Source organism: Eleutherodactylus coqui, chromosome 2, assembly GCF_035609145.1.
Source record: "Eleutherodactylus coqui strain aEleCoq1 chromosome 2, aEleCoq1.hap1, whole genome shotgun sequence".
Lineage (NCBI taxonomy): Eukaryota > Metazoa > Chordata > Amphibia > Anura > Eleutherodactylidae > Eleutherodactylus > Eleutherodactylus coqui.
The window spans coordinates 194,306,821-194,325,507 of record NC_089838.1 but is presented as its reverse complement, the minus strand read 5'-3'; the positions used below and the strand labels follow the sequence as shown (position 1 = coordinate 194,325,507).

General features: G+C 42.0%; 1 protein-coding gene across 1 annotated transcript in view; it reads left to right on the top strand.

The window, feature by feature from the left end:
* The window catches only part of CHCHD3 (coiled-coil-helix-coiled-coil-helix domain containing 3), a 146,055-nt gene that overhangs the window by 76,599 nt on the left and 50,769 nt on the right, over positions 1 to 18,687 (top strand). Inside the window, exon 5 of the mRNA XM_066592135.1 lies at positions 4,850 to 4,933. Coding sequence (XP_066448232.1) covers positions 4,850 to 4,933 — 84 coding nt within the window. The remainder of the gene's footprint in view (positions 1 to 4,849; positions 4,934 to 18,687) is intronic.

The window sequence follows — 18,687 nt, the reverse complement described above, 5'->3', positions numbered from 1 at the left end:
ATGCTGGGGAGGCCCCCGACAACAGAGCGGTCGGCAATATACAGTAAGAATACCCTGCTGGATGTCTTCCGACATCGGAAGCTGTACAGCTTTTAATCAGAATGACATCTGAAGACAGAATCTGAAGACAGACAGTTGAGTGGAAAGGGTTAAAATGGACTTATGAGCAATCCTTTTTAATGTAATTTCATTGTAAAATTGGTTTGTAGTATTTACTGGCTGTCTTATGGGTGTCCTTTTTGTATTGATGCAGTCTTTGTCCTGATGCAGAATCTCACAAATATAGCAGCTGCTGCTTGTGACCTTTTATGCTCTTGACCTTCTCTTCTGTGTGTAGCAGTCTGTGCTTATACTTTTTTCATGTTATGTAACCTTTTCAACTGTACAATTCTCAGAACCCTCAAATAATAAGAAACAAGTGCAAGAAATCCTATAGAATAATAAATGTATCAGGGTGGTTTCACATCTGCGTCGGGACCTCTGCGTCACAGATCCAGCGGACAGTGGCAAAAGTAAAAGCGCAGCTTGCAGCACTTTTTCTGCCATCCAAAAGCTGGCCAGCTCGGCAAAAGCACACAGACTCCATTATGGTCAATGGAATCCATCCAGCGCTGTTCAGTTCCATCCACAGACAAAGCTGTTCGGCCGCGAGGATTCCTTTTTCCTGTCTACTGAGGGGAGCAGGAAAGCAGAATCCTCAGTGCAAGTGTGAAAGCACTCTTAGGGTTCATTCACATAACTGTGGTTTCACTGCGTGATATGCAGCAAATGGAGTCAGTGAAAGTCCATTGATTTTTCACTGATCCACTCATTAGCGTGTGTTGTTGCGTGTAGATGCGTGCCTTAAAAAAGATCGCAGCGTGCTCTATTTCACCACTTATCACGCACAAACAGCCCTATTGAGCTGCAATGAACAGCAACGCCACAATGAGATAACAGCGGGAAATGTAAAAAAAAAAAGTCTCGCTACGCATGACTGTGTGCGAGAGATACGGTGTCATGCACAGTACACAATTGCTACCATATGCAGCGATAGCCGGCTCATCGCCGACTGCCACGGTGGTAAAACGCTGCGTGATCCTCCCGGCTTTTCACGCGTACGTCCGTGGGAATGAGCACAGGTGTATCTAGGAGTATAGAAATCTATAAATACTGTAAGCCTGCATATAGGCTTTTAGCTCTGTCACTTTTCAGTAATACGGTGTTTCCCCGAAAATAGGTCCTACCCCGATAGTAAGACCTATCGGGTTTTCAGGGGGTGGGGGTGGGGGGCTGGGGGGTTTGAAATGTAAGGCCAGCATGCTGGGATATTAGTACTATATTATCAAATCTGTGTAGAGGCACAGTGGATTCATTCCGGGTGCTTGACAACGGTATATCTCATAATGCATACTTGTTTTTAATTGTGTTGAATAGCTATCAGCAATGCTCTTCAATTCTGCGTTTTAAAAAAAGTAAAGTGTCCGGCTGTAACAAATTCCAAGAGAACACTATTAATATTCTATTCGGCTCATAGAAACCACGTATGTTTGAATACTCCTCCTTGATAACCAAATGTTTCCTACAAAGCTATCATCCAATGTAGCTGATAAATATAGTATAAATAGAGCTATATTAAATAATTTTTAGCTTGTTCTCGTTCATGAAGGATTGATGAATCCTCTTTACAATTTCTAATATCTGCTGTGGAATCACCCTAGCAGTTGTAGAATTACTGAATGCTACAGTAAAACCCTATCCAGAAATGTATTGCTGAGACTTCTTGCTGACCCAGTATCTGATGGTAGTGGTAGACCTTGTGATCGCTGAATCTGCAGGGAACAACTGACCTAGAGATCTTGACAGTCGTCTCCGTGACTAGTTTAAAAATATCCAGCAGATCATCCAATAATGTGGCACAGCTTTATTTTCTCTCATTATCATCTTGCTGACTACTGACTATTTTGTGCATGTAATGATGACCGCTTCTCCCTGTAATGAGAAGTGGAATCCATTTCCATGAATATGTGGTAAATGTCTGAGAGGAGAATATGCTTTCAAACCAGTTGTTTGGCATTATGGAAATTAATGGGTACCATATTGTTTGCTCAATAAGACACATCGGATGATAAGATGCACCTAAGTTTTAGATGAGGAAAATAGGGAAAAAATATTTTGAACTCCCCCAGACCAGGCAGTGAGGCATTACAGGAGGAAAGTCACCCAGGTTACTTGTCACCCAGGTTTCCAGGAGCCCTCAAAACCATGTTTGACTAACTCTGCAGTTGGCATTCAGGATCCTTGAAAAGCTAAGTGACAATGTAATGATGATTCCATTAGTACCTGTACCCAACTTTGCAGAAGCCCTTCATGGCATGTCTCATTAAGGTTATGTATGTTGTGTACAACTAGTTAGTTATCTCGCTTGGACGACGTACAATAATATTGGCATAACGCAGGTCTGGTAGAATCGATTCTTAGTCCTGAGTGTTATGTTCTGCCTCCGCCAGAGTTTTTCCAGGGACCTCATCGCTAAGGCTGCCAGCGCTATTCTCCGCAGGATGTGTGGAAGCACCCTCCTATCTATGTGCTGAATGCTGCCGAGGTACATGAACTTGCTGACAGCGTCGACACTGTCCGTTTACATCTAGGTCCGGAGGGATTGCGCCGGCTCCTAGATTCTGCAGCTTGTTTTTTTGCCAGGAGATGTGAAGCCCAAGACAGGATGCCTTCAAATGGAACTGTTCCAATGAGTGTCTCAGATTATTAGATATGACATACAGAAGTGCAATGTCGTCGGTGTAGTCCAGGTCAGTAAAGTGGTACTCCGGAAGAGTGACCCCATTACGTTGGGCAATTACGCTGAAGAATCCAGTTCATGGCCCTGCAGAAGAGTGCAGGAGCCAAGACGCAACCAGATGAGGTCTCAAAACTAGCAGAGGTTGAACCGTTGATATGGTTTACTTGTTGCCAAAATAGCAGTTCCACTTCGTCCACCCCATAAGACCAGATTACAACCTTCATTAAACGTTGACGTGCTGAGGGAAAATCCAGCACTCGAATGTCAATATAATATCGCAATCAAAACCGGTTCTACGTTCTGGGCAATCTCCCAAATGAACCAGAGGCAGCTTGGAATGTCACAAGAGACGCTATGCAAGAAACCGCAAAGACCGTTCTTGCATACAGGCGTCCCTGTAGGCAGCCCTGGCTAACGGACAACACTATACAGGTCCTTGAAGCGAAGGCGAAAGCCCGCCTTAAAAACGACCAAGCGGAATGTAAGAGGCTGAAGGGTGTGTTCCAGGCAAAGGCCAAGAAAGACAGGGAGCAGTCCTATAATGCACTGGCTGATGAAGCTGAGGAGGGTCTAAAGTCAAACAATCTAAGAGCAGCATACAAAGCAGTCGCCAGAATCCGAGGGTCCTGAGGGACCAGCCGGCATACGCCAATCCACAAATCCGATGGCAGCCCTTGTACCAACCATGACGAGACACTTCAATGCTGGTGTGAACATTTCTTATCCGCCCTAAACCATCCACCGGCTAACCCGTGTCATGACCTCGATGACCTTGCGTCGGGTGCTGTGGATGACCATTCTGTGCCTACGGATGCTCCTTCAAAGGTAGAGGTTAATTCTGCTATTCAGAAAATTAGATACGGACAATAATGTGCAATCGAGCAGATAAGCACTGCTTTACATCAACTATTTCTGCGCGGCTGGTACAACTAGGCACAAATGTATACACCATATAGATAGCTCTTTCTTGCCCTCGGTGGTGGCTGAGGACTGCAAGCAAGCGAGCCGGCGCTCCAATGGCAGAACACTGACCAAGACTGCTAAGCAATGTATTATTATATTTTTTTATATGTGATTCAGCTAGGACTTATTTTTTGGAGTATAGCTTATATTTGAAGCCCTCCTGAAAAATCAGGTTAAGGCTTATTTTTTGGGTGGGTTTTATTTTCGATGAAACACCTTATTGTTCTGCATACATTTCTTTTTATCATGTACCATGAAAGCCTTTGCAAGCTTGGTCCTCCTAACATTTGTTTGATAATGTTTCTGCATTGTGTATTGTAACTGTATCAGTGTTGGAAAATTTAGACAAAGTCTGAAGAGTTAAGGTACATTTAGATGAGACGAATGTCCAGCAAACGATGCCTGACACTCCTCCCATATGTGTCCTCACTCCGTGCTGTTGGGCAGGAGGGCAGGGCGGCTGGAGGATATTTCACTCCTCGCTCTCCCCTGCCCATCTCCATTGACTGAACGGCTGCTATTCACACTAAACGATGAGCGATCAGCTTATCGTCCATCATTAATGCTGCATAAACGATGGATGATGAGCTAATTGTTCATCGTAAATAGCGGCAGTTCAGTATTGAACGGCCGCTATGTTATGTCAAAGGAGAGGGGCAGGGAAGCAAGTGGAGAGAAATCTCCTCCTGCCGCCCCGCTAAGAGCTAACAATACTAGCTCCAGTGCATCGTTTGCCCGACATTCATCCCGTCTAAAAAACCATTGGTTTTCACCAAAAAAACTGTAAAGTACATATGAAGCCTTGTTTGTGTTGTTTGACAAGTATTTTCTTTTTTTCATGCATTTGCATAAGGAATTGAATGGTCAAGTAAGTAGATCTTGTTTAGTTTTGTGTATTTTTTTTTTTTTTGTTTAGAGAAGGAATTATTTTATCTGCAGTGGAAATTTGCCTGTTAGCACTGCTGTTTTGCACCATTTTTCCCTTTTTATTTTGTTCCCCCAATATTTTTAATTTGGTAAATATTTAATACTATCCAAAACCGTTTTTTTTTTCTTTTTTGTGCGTGCATCTTTTATATTTTGATCCTCAACCTTCTTTCATTCTAGGCGAAGAAGCTGGAAGAAAAGGAACGACAGCTCAAAAGGCAGGATGACTATTACAAGGAACAGCTGGCCAGACTTGAAGAGAGAGTAAGTGTGGATGTGGGAGGGAAAATAAGCTTGTATATCTCTATATAAATATAAAGTCATCTTATTAGCATAGAACTTTGCTCTATTACTCATGTCTTATGCATATAAACTATGCAAGCTGAACTCTTTAATAAGTGGCAGTTTGGACCTACCAGAATAATTATCGGGGCTTCTATGTTATTTCCTAATTTGGTAAGAGTGAGTAGATGCAGTCTGTTAACAATTGTGGTAGGATGTGGGTAATGTCACTAAGGTTGAATTCACACTTGCTTTTATGTAGTGTTTTCTTAGCAGATTTTTTGTTGCAAAGAGCACGGCACTTGATATTTGCTTGTAGTAAATAGAACATGAATGTGTGCTTTTATCAGTGGTATTTTTTTTAGAGATGTAGTAAGTTCTAGTGCAGCTCTTTTTTTTTTTTCTTTCTTTTTTTTTCAAAACCTTACATGCTCTAGGTTTTTTTTTTTTGTTGTTTTTTTTACTTTAGACTGTTTTTCTACCCAAAATCTGAATCTGTCAGTTTTATCTATATAGTTATCTCCACTTAGTTCCTAAAATATGTAACACGTCATATGCATGTATTCATAGTGTTATATGGGGGGGGGTGGGAGAGCATTGAGAGAAATAAAAACCTTGTTACAGATATTTAACACTTGCAAAGTGACTTTGCCAAGATACTGTTTTCCTACCAAGCCAGATATGATTTATGTCCATAAAGTCTACTTTAAAAGCTCTATCTACATTAGCATTTTTTTCAGTGCATCTAAATAAAAAAATAATAAAGGAATTTTGCTTTTAGCGTTCATTCAAAATACCTTTCAGCTTTGTGTATTCAGTTCCTAAGAAGACCTATGTATCTCCTTGGTTAGCAATTACAAACAGCCTGTAGTCTTCAGAAATCTAAATCTGACATAAAATACAGCTGCCCGGTTCCACTTCTTTTGCCTCATTGTTAGATGGGTATTGGACTGCTAACATTAATTCCAGACCGCCATTATGTTCTTGCCCAGTTTTTTAAATTCACCTTTTTAATGAAGTAACTCACATCTGTTCTAACATTTCTACACCATAAATAGAAAATGACGTGTAACCTTGTAAATACGCTAATTTAAAGAACACCTCTAAACTTTATAAACGTGTCTTTTTAGTAATTACTTGTATTCTAACAATCCTGGAGCAGTTTTTCTTGTAACTGTTGTGCTGTTTGTCTGCTGTTCCTTCTAGAAATTAATCAATATATTGACAACAGTGTTACCAGTTGGGGGTGTCCCAACGCATTCACATTGACCAGTCAGTGCTGACCATATTTAAATTCACAAGGACACACCTCTTTGTCAAGGAAAATGGTAACACCCAATTGTCAATGTATTCGTATATATGTCTAGAAGGAATAACCGAGTAGCAGTGCAATGTAGCATTATGTGAAAGAATGCTCCAGAATAGTTTTAAGAAAGGCAAGTATTAAAACAGGCAGTCAGAAAAAATAACAGATGTTCTTTAATCTTTTGAGTACTGGTTTTGTATTGGCAATGTATTTTTTTTACCCTTATTCTTGTCTAAGTCTACAATCCTGCTGGTCTCCTGTTTCCAGAGAAAACATACAAGCTTATATACGGTACTCCTTTTATCCAAGAAAAATAATGTAATAAATGTGTGCATAGGAATAGAAAAAGAAAGTGACTTATAAATCATGTCAGATGAAATGTACTGTGTGTTATGCATCCCAACATATCCACTTGAAACACTAAACAAATGCTACAAAAGTGCATGCAGTTTGATATTTGGCATCCCATGGATCATTTACTAAATATATAGTACAGCATGCATTTTCCCCTAGGAATTCATTATTACTATGTTCAGTACCTGTATTATGAAAATCCAGAATACAATGAGAGAGACTAGTAGCACATTCAATAGTTAATGGTTGTGGCTGCATTACCAACCCTGGCCGCTGCAGTTTGGACGGAGCTATTAGTTACCGCTTACGTCTGCACTGACAGCAGGCCCAATAAGGATGCAACTTATTTATAAGTAGCAGACTTAAAAAAGGGGGAGGAGGTCTTACATTGTATGTTAGGAAAACATTCATCTCTACAGAGATTCAAGCTTCAGAGCATGGTAGTTCCATAGAAACTGGGTAAGAATACAAGGAGAGAACAACAGAAAGGACACCATTGTAGGCATTTACTATAGGCCGCCTGGACAAGCAGAAGATATTGATAAACTTTTTCTACATCAGATGGCCAAGCTCTCATAAAAGCAGGACATAGTGATCATGGGAGATTATAACTATCCAGACATTTGTTGGGAATCTCTCTCATGTAAAAGTAATGGATCCAACAAATTCTTATTCGCTCTTGCTGACAACTTTATCTTTCAAAAGATCGAGGAGAAAACAAGGGGATCTGCTATCTTGGACCTAATTCTTACTACAGGGAGGAAATGGTTGCGGAAGTAAGGGTGGCTGGGTCCTTAGGAGGCAGTGATCATGCTATCCTTGAATTTTGGATAAAAAGGGGATGAAAACCTGATAAAACTCAGACCTCAAGGTTGGATTTCGAAAAGGCAGATTTTAATGAACTCAGAAAAAGGATAGCAAGAATCCAATGGCTGGATGTTCTTAGGGACAGAAATGTCTAAATAAGTTGGGAAATATTGCAAAATGAGATTCTCAAAGCACATTCGTTAATAATCCCTAAAAGAAGGAATAATGGGGAGCCTTTAAAGAGACCAAGAGGGATGAACACAGAACTTGCACACATGTTAAAAAGGAAGAAAAATATGTTCTATCAAATGGAAAGAGGGAGGAATATCTAAAGAAGAATATAATGCGGTCTGCAGAAACTTTAGGGCAAGTGTCAAAAAAACTAAAGCTAATAATGAATTGAGGCTTGCAACAGAGGCCAAAAGCAATAATAAAGGATTTTGGGAATATGTCAAAAGGAAAAGACAAGTCAAAGATGCTATGGGATGCTTAAAGGATGAAAATGGTGAATTGGTTAAGAATAAAGATGAGCGAGCACCCAAATGCTCCGGTCCGCGTTATTTTTCTTAAAATTCGAGAGCTCTACTCCAGTAACGAACCCCATTGACTACAATGGGAGACTCGAGCATTTTTGTATGCGGGCCGCCAGGTGTCGAACTTTTTTCCTTTTGTGGGGGGGGGGTTGGGGCCAAAAACTACGCCGGGGTCGAACACAGCGTGATGCTCGTTCGAGTAACGAGCATCATCGAGTATGCTAACACTCGAACGAGCATCAAGCTCGGCAGAGTACGTTCGCTCAACTCTAGATAAGAATGATGTTGAGAAGGTCGAACTTTTAAATTCCTATTTTGTATCTGTTTTCTCTCAGAAAGTAGATGGAACATCAACTGATCTTCTCTGTGCTATTGGGGGAATAAAATAATGCAGGCTATCTATATGCAGAGAGATGGTGAGGGAACACTTAGCTAACTTAAATGCATTCAAGTCTCAAGGTCCAGATGAATTACATCCTAGGATGTTAAAAGAAGGAGCGGAGGTAATTGCTGAACCACTCACCATAATCCTTGAAAATTCCTGGAGAACAGGAGAAGTCCCAGAAGACTGGAAAAGGGCAAATGTCCCCATCTTCCATTAGGGAAAGAAGGTGGATCCAGGAAAATACAGGCCTGTGAGTCTGACTTCTATACTGGAAAAGATCTTTGAAAAAATTAAACAGCATAAATGCAAGTACTTGGATAAGAATGGAGTAATTAACCAGAGCCAGCATGGGTTTGTAACAAGTCATGCCAGACAAATCTAATTTCCTTCTATGACAGAATCACCGACTGGGTTGATCGGGGAAATGCGGGTGGATATACCGGTAGTATATCTTGACTTTAGTAAAGCATTTGACAAACTATCTCATACCATATTTATTGAAAAGCTGACCAAATATGGGATTGACAAAGCAACTGTTAGGTGGATTCACAACTGGCTGAGTGATCGTACTCAGAGTGGTCATAAATGGCTGCACATCCAAGTGGAAGAATATATCAAGGCCCAGTGGTGTTCAACATTTTTATAAATGATCTGGTGGAGGGAATTGATTGGAAACTGATCAGATTTGCAGACGACACAAAGCTAGGGGGGATGGCTAACACTAGGGAAGAGAGAGTATTCAAAAAGATCTAGAAAAGCTTGCACAGTGGGCGGCGACTACCAGAATTGCATTTCTCCTTGTTAAATACCAAGTCCTGCATCTGGGCAAGAAAAATAAAAAAAGCACATACAGAATGGGAGGAATTGGGCTAAGCAGCAGCACATGTGAAAAAGATTATACTATAGATCATAGATTTAACATGAGTCAACAATGTGATGCAGCAGCCAAAAAGGCAAACACAATTCTGGGATGTATTAAGAGAAGCATAGAGTCTAGATCTCGTGAGGTAATTATCCCCCTCTACTCTTCGTTAGTCAGGCCTCATCTGGAATACTGTGTCCAGATCTGGGCACCCCACTTTAAAAAAGACATAGACAAACTGGAGCAAGTTCAGAGAAGACTTAATAAAATGGTGAGCGGTCTGCAAATCATGTCCTATCAGGAACGGTTAAAGGATCTGGGAATGTTTAGCTTGCAAAAAAGAAAGCTGAGAGGAGGCTTAATAGCGGTCTACAAATATCTGAAGGGCTGTGACAGTGCAGAGGGATCAGCCCTATTTCATTTGCACAAAGAAAGACTAGAAGCAATGGGATGAAACTGAAAGAAAGGAGACACAAATTAGATATTATAAATACTGTTTTTGACAGTGAGGGTGATCAATGAGTGGAACAGGTTAGCATGGGAGGTGGTGAGTTCTCATTCAATGGAAGTGTTCAAACAAAGTCTAGACAAATATCTGGGATTTAGTGAATCTTGCACTGAGCAGGGGGTTGGACCAGGTGACCCTGGAGGTTCCTTCCAACTCTACCATTTTATGATTCTATGGAACTGGGCCTCCAACTATAAAGCTTCATTGATAGTATTGATTTTTCAATATGGGGAAGAGAGACTTTATTGGCCCCCTAGGGCTCTTGGTTCCAGGTGTGACCGCACCCTCTGCACCCCCTATACGTCCATGATGGCCTATCATCAAAATAGGTCATCAATAGTTGATTGGCCGGAGTCCATCACTGAGGACCCCGACCAATCAGCTGAGTGAGTGCATGCTGTCAGAGCCACAGTAACACAGAGGTTAGAGTGTAAACCTCCGCGTTGTGGCTGACGCTTGTAACTTTAGGCATGGCTTCCATTGATTTAAATGCTAGCCGTGCCTGCAGTTACAAGCAGCGGCCACTTCATGGAAGTCGGTGTGGAGGCTTCTACTCTGACCTCTGTGGTGGTGTGGCACTGACACCATGCACCCGCTCAGTTGATTGGTCAGGGTCCTGAGCGGCGGACCCCGGCTGATCAACTATTGATGACCTATCCTGATGATAGGTCATTAATAGTATTTCACTGGAAAACCCCTTTAGGTTTTCTTGCGTATACAAAGCCCTCTCAGGGTGAGAAACTATACCCCCTCCCAACCTACTTCATACACCTCTTACCCAGCCAGCCAGAAACATACTGTAGACTGATGAGAGGCAAAAACTCAGAAACCGCTGTCTATACATGGCTCTCTCTGCCTTCTGGAGAAGACTCTGGTTTTGGCTTATGCTCCCAGTCACGTTAAAAGGTCATTGACTTAGGAAAGTTGCCTTCACAGAGACACCATACTCCGGCATGTATAATGCAGTACAGCTCAGAACACACACCAAAAGGGATTCTAGGTGACACTATGTCTGTATGTGTGCTTTGCCGTGCACATGAGGCCGGGCTTACACGAACGTACAGTAATAGACTGCGTAAAAATCGCAGCGGTTCACTGGCACAGGGAACTGTGTATCCCTGTGTATTGTCACATTTTTGCCTGCGCATGAACAGTATTTATTACGCACGCTATCATGCACTGGGTTATTGGTTTCTTCTTTTTTTTTTTTAAACTTCTCATGTTTCCTAGCAACATGTGTACAAAAGGCCATACATACACAATGTAATTGCGTATGTACTGCGTTCCGAATGCACCCATAGAAAACAATAGGCGCATGATACATGGTAAAATAGAACATGCTGCATTTTTATTTTTTTTTTACGCACGGAATATACGCAATAAATATATGCAAGTGTGAATGGATCAATGCGTGTATTTTATACAATTTGTGTGCGTAAATTGCGCGCATAATACAAATAGTTTTTGTAAGCCCGGCTTTATGCTAAGTGTTGTAAAGAAGAAAAAGTTATATTCAGCAATGTAAAACGCTGACCGCAGTCTGACACCGGGATGGCCATTTATTCTTATGCTGACAATGGAACGAGGCTGCTATTCACATGTGCGTCGATCATAAAAATTTTGCCTGTTCAAAGATCCAAAGTTTTAATGTCAAATAAATTGCACTTACAGTAAGAGCAATTATGGCCTATTGAACATGACAGCTTCAGGTCATTCGCACAGAGTTCTTATTGCTAAATGTAGTTTGTAGTCAGATTGCACCTTGATCGGAGCGTGTAAAGCTAGCCTCACTCTAATTATGATAGATTTTAATTTGTATTCACAGCCACTCCACATCTAATGGCCACTATTCTAATGACCCTTTCTACTTGCATCGTCGTCTTTTTGTTTCTTCTTCCTTGGATAGGTTGACATCTCTTCACCGAAGACTGCTTGATATTTTAGATGTGACAGCCATCATCTGCCAGCGAGCGTGTGTAATAATTTCTCCTTATAAGAAGCTGGCTGAACTGACACTAATCTGTTCTCTTGTCATCTCCCTTTATTATTATTGCTTCTGCTTTTTCTCCTCTTAGCACAATATAGGAAGCGTCTAATTGGAAAAACCAAAGTAATCAAAAAGTCAATTAATCATATAGATGAGCTTTGACACTTGGTGATGCAATCACCAGGAACACGTTGCCAGCTAGATGGCAAGGTATTAGAAAGTGCCTTTTAATTTGTTCATGATGTGAAGATTTCCATGCCATTTACTGAAGGATAAGTGGCCTTGACACACTTCTTATTGACTGTTAAATAATCAGATAATCCATTCCTAAGTTTTGAATCTATTGCAATGTGTTTTATTACCTTTTTATTACTTGAGTTTGCTGATTGAAAACTTGAGACCGTCAGGAATATTGAGGAACTGATAGACATGCCTTCTTATTAGAATAGCTGCTTTTCGTCTGTGCCTAGAAAATAAAGGGTTGATCAGCACTCATGAACTTTTTTAATAACCGCCTTTAGTCTGCAAAATTATTGCTGAACTGCCGGCCTGTATTTGCCTTAGGCTAACTTCACACGGGCGAACGCAATATGGGGCCATGAATCCCGCCCCCCAATGTCACACTCTCCATCATGTGAATTCACTGAAGATGCAAGGCGTTTACATGCCAAAACCGCCTCCCATCACTTCGGGAATGAAGGGATCCTGACAGCCGCCACGGAGGATAGCAGAGTATTCCCTGTTGTTTTCAGTGGGAAACCTGGCATCATGTGCACCTAGCATGTGGTGCGATGCTGCCGCCGGCCCCATTGACAACAATGGGCCCTGTGATGCAAGAGCATGCAGGGAGATAGAACATGCCACTATTTGTTTCCTGCATCTCGGTGCCATGCCGGAAAACATCACTCAGGTGTATGACCTTATTTAAAAGAATGGGGTTCTTATTTGTGCGTCTTGATTTAATCCCCCGTGTGAAGCTGGCTTTATAGATCTTGATGATCTGCAGCTCTGTCTATTATTAATTTGTTAATGTCATTGCATTACTAAAGTATCACCCTTGACTAGAAAGAATGTTTTGGTCATATCTCTATCATAACAAACATTCCGTTATCTTCAGGTTATGGCCGCCTGCACACGAGCGGGTCGGATCCGGCAGCGAGAATTCTCGCCGCGGGACCCGACCCGAGAGCCTGCAGGGACGAGCGCGTACTCTCCCGCACCTGGCGGCCCCAGCTCTTTCATGTGCCGGCTGCGGCGCAGCCCGGAGCCGGCGGCCGGGTGAGTGCGTGCCCCGCACAAAAATAGGACATGTTGCGGTTTGTTTGCCGCGCGAGATCTCGCGCGGCCAAACCGCGGCCGTCTGCATAGGAGTGCGTATTGTAATGCACTCCTATGCAAACTTTCAGTGGCGGAAATCCCGCGGCGGGATTTCCGCCCGTGTGCAGGCGGCCTATTGCTGCTGTCTTCCTGTCAGCATCAGTGCCTTGCCAGTAGTCTTTCCCTGACTACTCTGTCCTTCTATATGGGAGTTGGTGAGATAACTGTGCAATGACCTTCATGGCTGTTTATAAACTAAGTAAAGAGAATGGCTAGTTTCTTTTTTTTTTTTTTCTCTTTAGGCCCCCTGTCCCCGGGCGTTGCGGTATCCCGTGGCACATGCCACCCAGGAGCAGAAGCCTTCGGACAGTTCTCCACAGGTCAGCCTATCTGATAGATAGGCTGACCACCCTGATTCTCCACGGTCAGCCTATATGTCAGATAGGCTGACTTGTGGAGAACCGTCTGCCACAGGATACCGCAACGCCCATGGACAGGGGGCCTAAATGATTCTCTGTTCGTGGACACGGGGCCAGTGTTTTCCATAGCGTTGCTATGGAAAGCTTCAGATGGCATGATTCGCCGGCGATTTACTTCCAGCAAAATCATGCCCGTGGACAGGGGGCCTTAAAAAAACACATTTATTATAAACTGAACAGTGTATAGTAATATAGTATGTAAGGCCGGAAAAATACATATTTATTCAGAGGAAGGTAAAAAAAAATAAAACAATGAGGTAGAAGCCAATTTTCCCTATTTTTAAGGGGAAAAAAATTCCTTCCTGACTTCAATCTAGCAATCAGAATAATCCCTGGGTCAACAACCCTTCTGAAGTCATAAGGGATTATAACATATAATATTGTATCGCTCAAGAAAGTCATCCAGGAACTTTTTTTTTCTTCTTTAATTTGCCATCATCACGACTGCAGGCAAAGGGTTTCATAGTCTCACTGCTCTTAAAGTAAAGATCCCCCTTCTGTGTTGGTGATGAAACCTTCTTTCCTCCAGATGTAAAGGATGCCCCTTGTATGAAATTGTTTTTGCCATGCTCTGTGTTCTATAAACATCAGCAGCACCACCTGCATACATCCCTCTGCTAGTTTGCCACAATGTATCAGTCTGGAGTCCAGGCTGTTTGGCTCACAGAGCATTGCCTAGACAGGATACACTTGTGTATGCTTGTCAGCTGATAGCAGGATGTATGTTTTTAGTATCTAGGTGTAAAACACCCTTACATATCAGACAACATTCATCCAAACCGGCTGACTTTAGTGGGACCAGACAACTCTTGTGTATGTTTTGGGCCCTCATCCCTGGCCCCCCGGTGATAGGTCACTGCCAGAACTGTCTGACTGCAACTTTCTCCACTTCCCTTATGTAAAACACATGAACACTTGAGTTATTGAAGGTATATGAGCATCTTAAAGGGGTTGTCCCGCGCCGAAACGGGTTTTTTTTTTTTCAACCCCCCCCCCCCCCGGTCGGCGCGAGACAACCCCGATGCAGGGAGGTAAAGAAAGCTTACCGGAGCGCTTACCTTAATCCCCGCGCTCCGGTGACTTCAATACTTACCGCTGAAGATGGCCGCCGGGATCCTCTGTCTCCGTGGACCGCAGCTCTTCTGTGCGGTCCATTGCCGATTCCAGCCTCCTGATTGGCTGGAATCGGCACGTGACGAGGCGGAGCTACACGGAGCCTGCATTCTGCACGAGCGGCTCCATAGAAGACTGCAGAAGACCCGGACTGCGCAAGCGCGGCTAATTTGGCCATTGGAGGGCGAAAATTAGTCGGCACCATGGAGACGAGGACGCTAGCAACGGAGCAGGTAAGTATAAAACTTTTTATAACTTCTGTATGGCTCATAATTAATGCACAATGTACATTACAAAGTGCATTATTATGGCCATACAGAAGTGTATAGACCCACTTGCTGCCGCGGGACAACCCCTTTAAGCGATGTACATGTTTTTGGTATTCAAAGGCCTTAAATGGAACCTGGTGAAGATTGCATAGGGCAGAGTCCAGTGCGCACACTCTGCCATAGACTTTTATAGGAGAGCAAGTGCACGGGATTCTGAAAAGAGTCAGAGTTTCCTGCATCGGGTGACAGAGCTGGATTGCGGGAGCGGATGTGTTTTAAAAAAAAAACACATCACGCGGCTTCTGTCACGAGGCCTGAGAACACCATAACTTAGTTTATGGTGCTGTAGGTAGTTGGCAGGTTGAGGAATTGAAACCCAAAAGTATATTAGAAAGTTGTAGAATTTCATCATATGGTGTTTATGCTTTTATTTGCATAAAATCAGCAAACCCTTTTAGAAAAGGCCATTTATTTACTCGTCACGAATTATAAGAAAGTGTTAAGATGACAAGACAAAGTATATGAAGCTGATTCCACCCCATACAGCAGGTATTAAATAGTATTGTCAGTCCTGCCTTCTGCAGTAAATAGGATTTCGCCATTATGATGTGTCAGGATTTTCCGCAAAATGAAATTTATGAGACACTAAATGTCCATCTCCACAGCAGAGCGGCTTTATTCTGTAACTCTGCTTTCACACTAATCCGTTTGGTAGGATATACTCGTAGCAATTGTGCAGTGGAATGATAATGTAATGATCTTCCTTTCTCTCTATTCAGGGCTTAGCAAAGTGTCACTGCGCTTTTCAATAATAGCCTGTGGGTTCTAGACAGCAGAGACTATATAATAAAGAATTCAGTTTTATGGGCAAGAAGTGTTTTTGGTGTGTAGGTATAGTAAGCGGAACAGCCAAAGCACATTTATCTACTTAGTATTAATGAGGATTTGGAGCAGATTCCATCATGTATTCCTTCCTTCTAGCAACAACTAGTGTTCTCTCCACCCCCATCTAAAGGATTCACAAATGGGCACAGAAATAACATTGTTTATTAATATTTATTAAATTGCATGTGTGTTTAATGCATGGTATCTATGCAGTTATGACTTGTGGCATATAGGTTTATGTAATGATTACTCATGAATGTTACGTGATCCTTTAGTATACATGAAAAAATATGAAGAAACATTATTTAATGGCCAGTTTCTTATATGCTTCATGCTACGTTATTGGTAGTTGAAGCTACAAAACCAATGTCTGCAGCTCTTTTGTCTCCAGGATAACTCCTCCTGCCCCGTTCTCTGGCAGATCAGCCTTATCATAGAGAAGTTATGATAAAGGGGCCAAAATATGTATTTTTGAGCCTAGAGATCAAGTGTTGGTCCTTATTCTGATAGTAGAAAGTAAATTCTTAGCCAAATGGCAGGGACCATTTGAAATGAAAGAAAAGCTTATTGATGTAACGTATGAGGTGTATCAACCAGGAAAGAGAAAACCGGAATAGGCTTACCACGTAAATCTGATCAAACCTTGGAAAGGTCAGCCATCTTTGTCTGCGGAACTGGCTTTGTCTACGAGGGGCCAACCGTTAGCGGAGATTAAGATCACTGAAGAGTTATCTGATGTACAAACAAACGGAGGCAAGACAGTTAATCCATCAGAACAGAGATTTTTAAGAGAAGCCAGTTTGAACTATGATGAGCATATTATTACGGAACCAGGTGTGAAGGTCAATGTGAAACTAGATAGAATTCCAAAGACCCATCATGTTACAGTCTCCAAGGAAATATAGACAATGTTCGAATTAGGAGTGATTTGAGGAATCACACAGTGAGTGGTTGAGCCTGATAATGCTGGTCACAAAACCGGATGGTACCATCAGGTTTTGTAATGACTTTAGGAAATTGAGTGCGGTATCAAGTTTGACAGATATCTTATGCCCTGGGTATTGAGACATGGTCCGGTCCATTACATTTCGACGCTACATTTGACAAAAGGTTCCTGGCAGGTACCTATGACTGATATGGCAAAAGAAAAGCGAGCCTTTTCAGACTTCAGTACAAAAATGTGCTTTTTGGACCGCAGGGGGCCAAAGGAATGCCACTGCAACCTTGTGTGTGTGATCCTTTGTGTCTAATAATAATGATCTTTATATAACACCAACATATTCTGCAGCACTTTACTAATCAGAGCACATGTTTGCAGACAGTCGGGCATTATATGCAGTATTAAACTCAACAATGGGAGTGAGGGCCCTGCTTGCAAGAAAGGCCCATTTACATGTAACGATTATTGCTCAAAATTCAATCAAATGGACAAATTTGAGCGATAATCGTTCAGTGTGAATGCGAAAAAATCACTCACTTGGCTTCTGCGATTTGTTAATTTGACTTTTCAGTCAGCTTAAAAAACCCCATTGGATCGCTGGCTTCTCGTCCATGTTAATGCTTCCTGCTCGGCGCTTCCCAAAGGAGGTGAAGCACTGAGCGATAAGCAAACGAGAAGCCCTCAAGCCAGCGGCAAGTCTTTCATTTTAAATGCTTTGCCCGAGTGCCGACGACTTTAGCGGTGACGTTGGCTCTCGCGTTGTCATTTAAAAGACTGTTGGCCCATGTAAAAGGGCTCCAACTTAGTCTATGAAGAAATAGGTTTGTCATGAGGTACAAGTGCTCATTCTGTACAATGGTCTAGCTATTTTAGATAATTGGGGTGCTTTACAGAAAGCTGTATGGGCCTTCAGCGGTCGGTTTCTGTGTATGAACAAATAATAAATGCATTCGTGTATAGTGTACACGGTGATCATGTTATTGAGGGAGAGTGTAGAATGAGATATATGGGGAAGAGTTAAATCGGTTAGGAAATGTGATCGGCCACCTTTAACAGATGTGTTTTTAGAGTGCACTTAAATTAGTGATTGTTGAGGATTAACCGGATTGTCCGGTGTAGAACATTCTATGGCGCTGGAGCAGCTCAAGAAAAGTTTTGGAGATGAGGGTGGGAGGTGTTTGGACTGCTGTACGGTGGTAGACCAAGATGGGGGAGGAGATGGGGGAAGACCATTTACAGCAGCCAAGACAAGAGAGTTCAATGAGAGTTCTTGTGGTTTCTATGGTAAGCGAAGGACAGATTGTGGAGATATTTGATGTGCAGGTTACATGAGCGAGTAGATCTCTGGGCTTCTGTACATCACCAGAATATTTGCGGTGTAAAATAGCATCTAAATACAGAAATACCTTGCTTAATTCCCTACTCCTGAGTGTGACACTTTGATGAGGAGGTTACCATCTTGACTCTTTGAGATAAGAACATTTTCTGCCAATTTTAGGATGTCAAATCTCCACCTGTCAACTAAACAGATTTGCAGCCAAGAATATTACATGGAAGCATCTCTCCCTGTGTCCATAATATCACTGTTTTTTGTGCACATGAGCTTTCATTTTCACCTAAATGTTAAACTCATAAATACTTTTACCTGTTTAACATGAGCCATTTCTGGAAATGCTTGAAGATCTGTTAGTATCATTTAGAGGTAACACTTTACTGTAGGAGTAATAGATGGACTAATATTAGTGGTGTCTTCCATCATCTTCATTCTCTGAATGAAGTCCTCATTATTGCCAGTAAGGTAGCTGCATCCCTACCTTACCGCCTATCGGACATTTTTGGCATATCTTGTGAATTCATACATTTATTGGCTTGCCGTTGTTTCTACAGCAGTTGTAGTTGCTGGTATAACAATGTATTCCTTCTAACTCTTTTTAATGAAACATGGAAAAGAAGAAACATTTGTATATAAACTTGAAGTTTTTTACTATCCT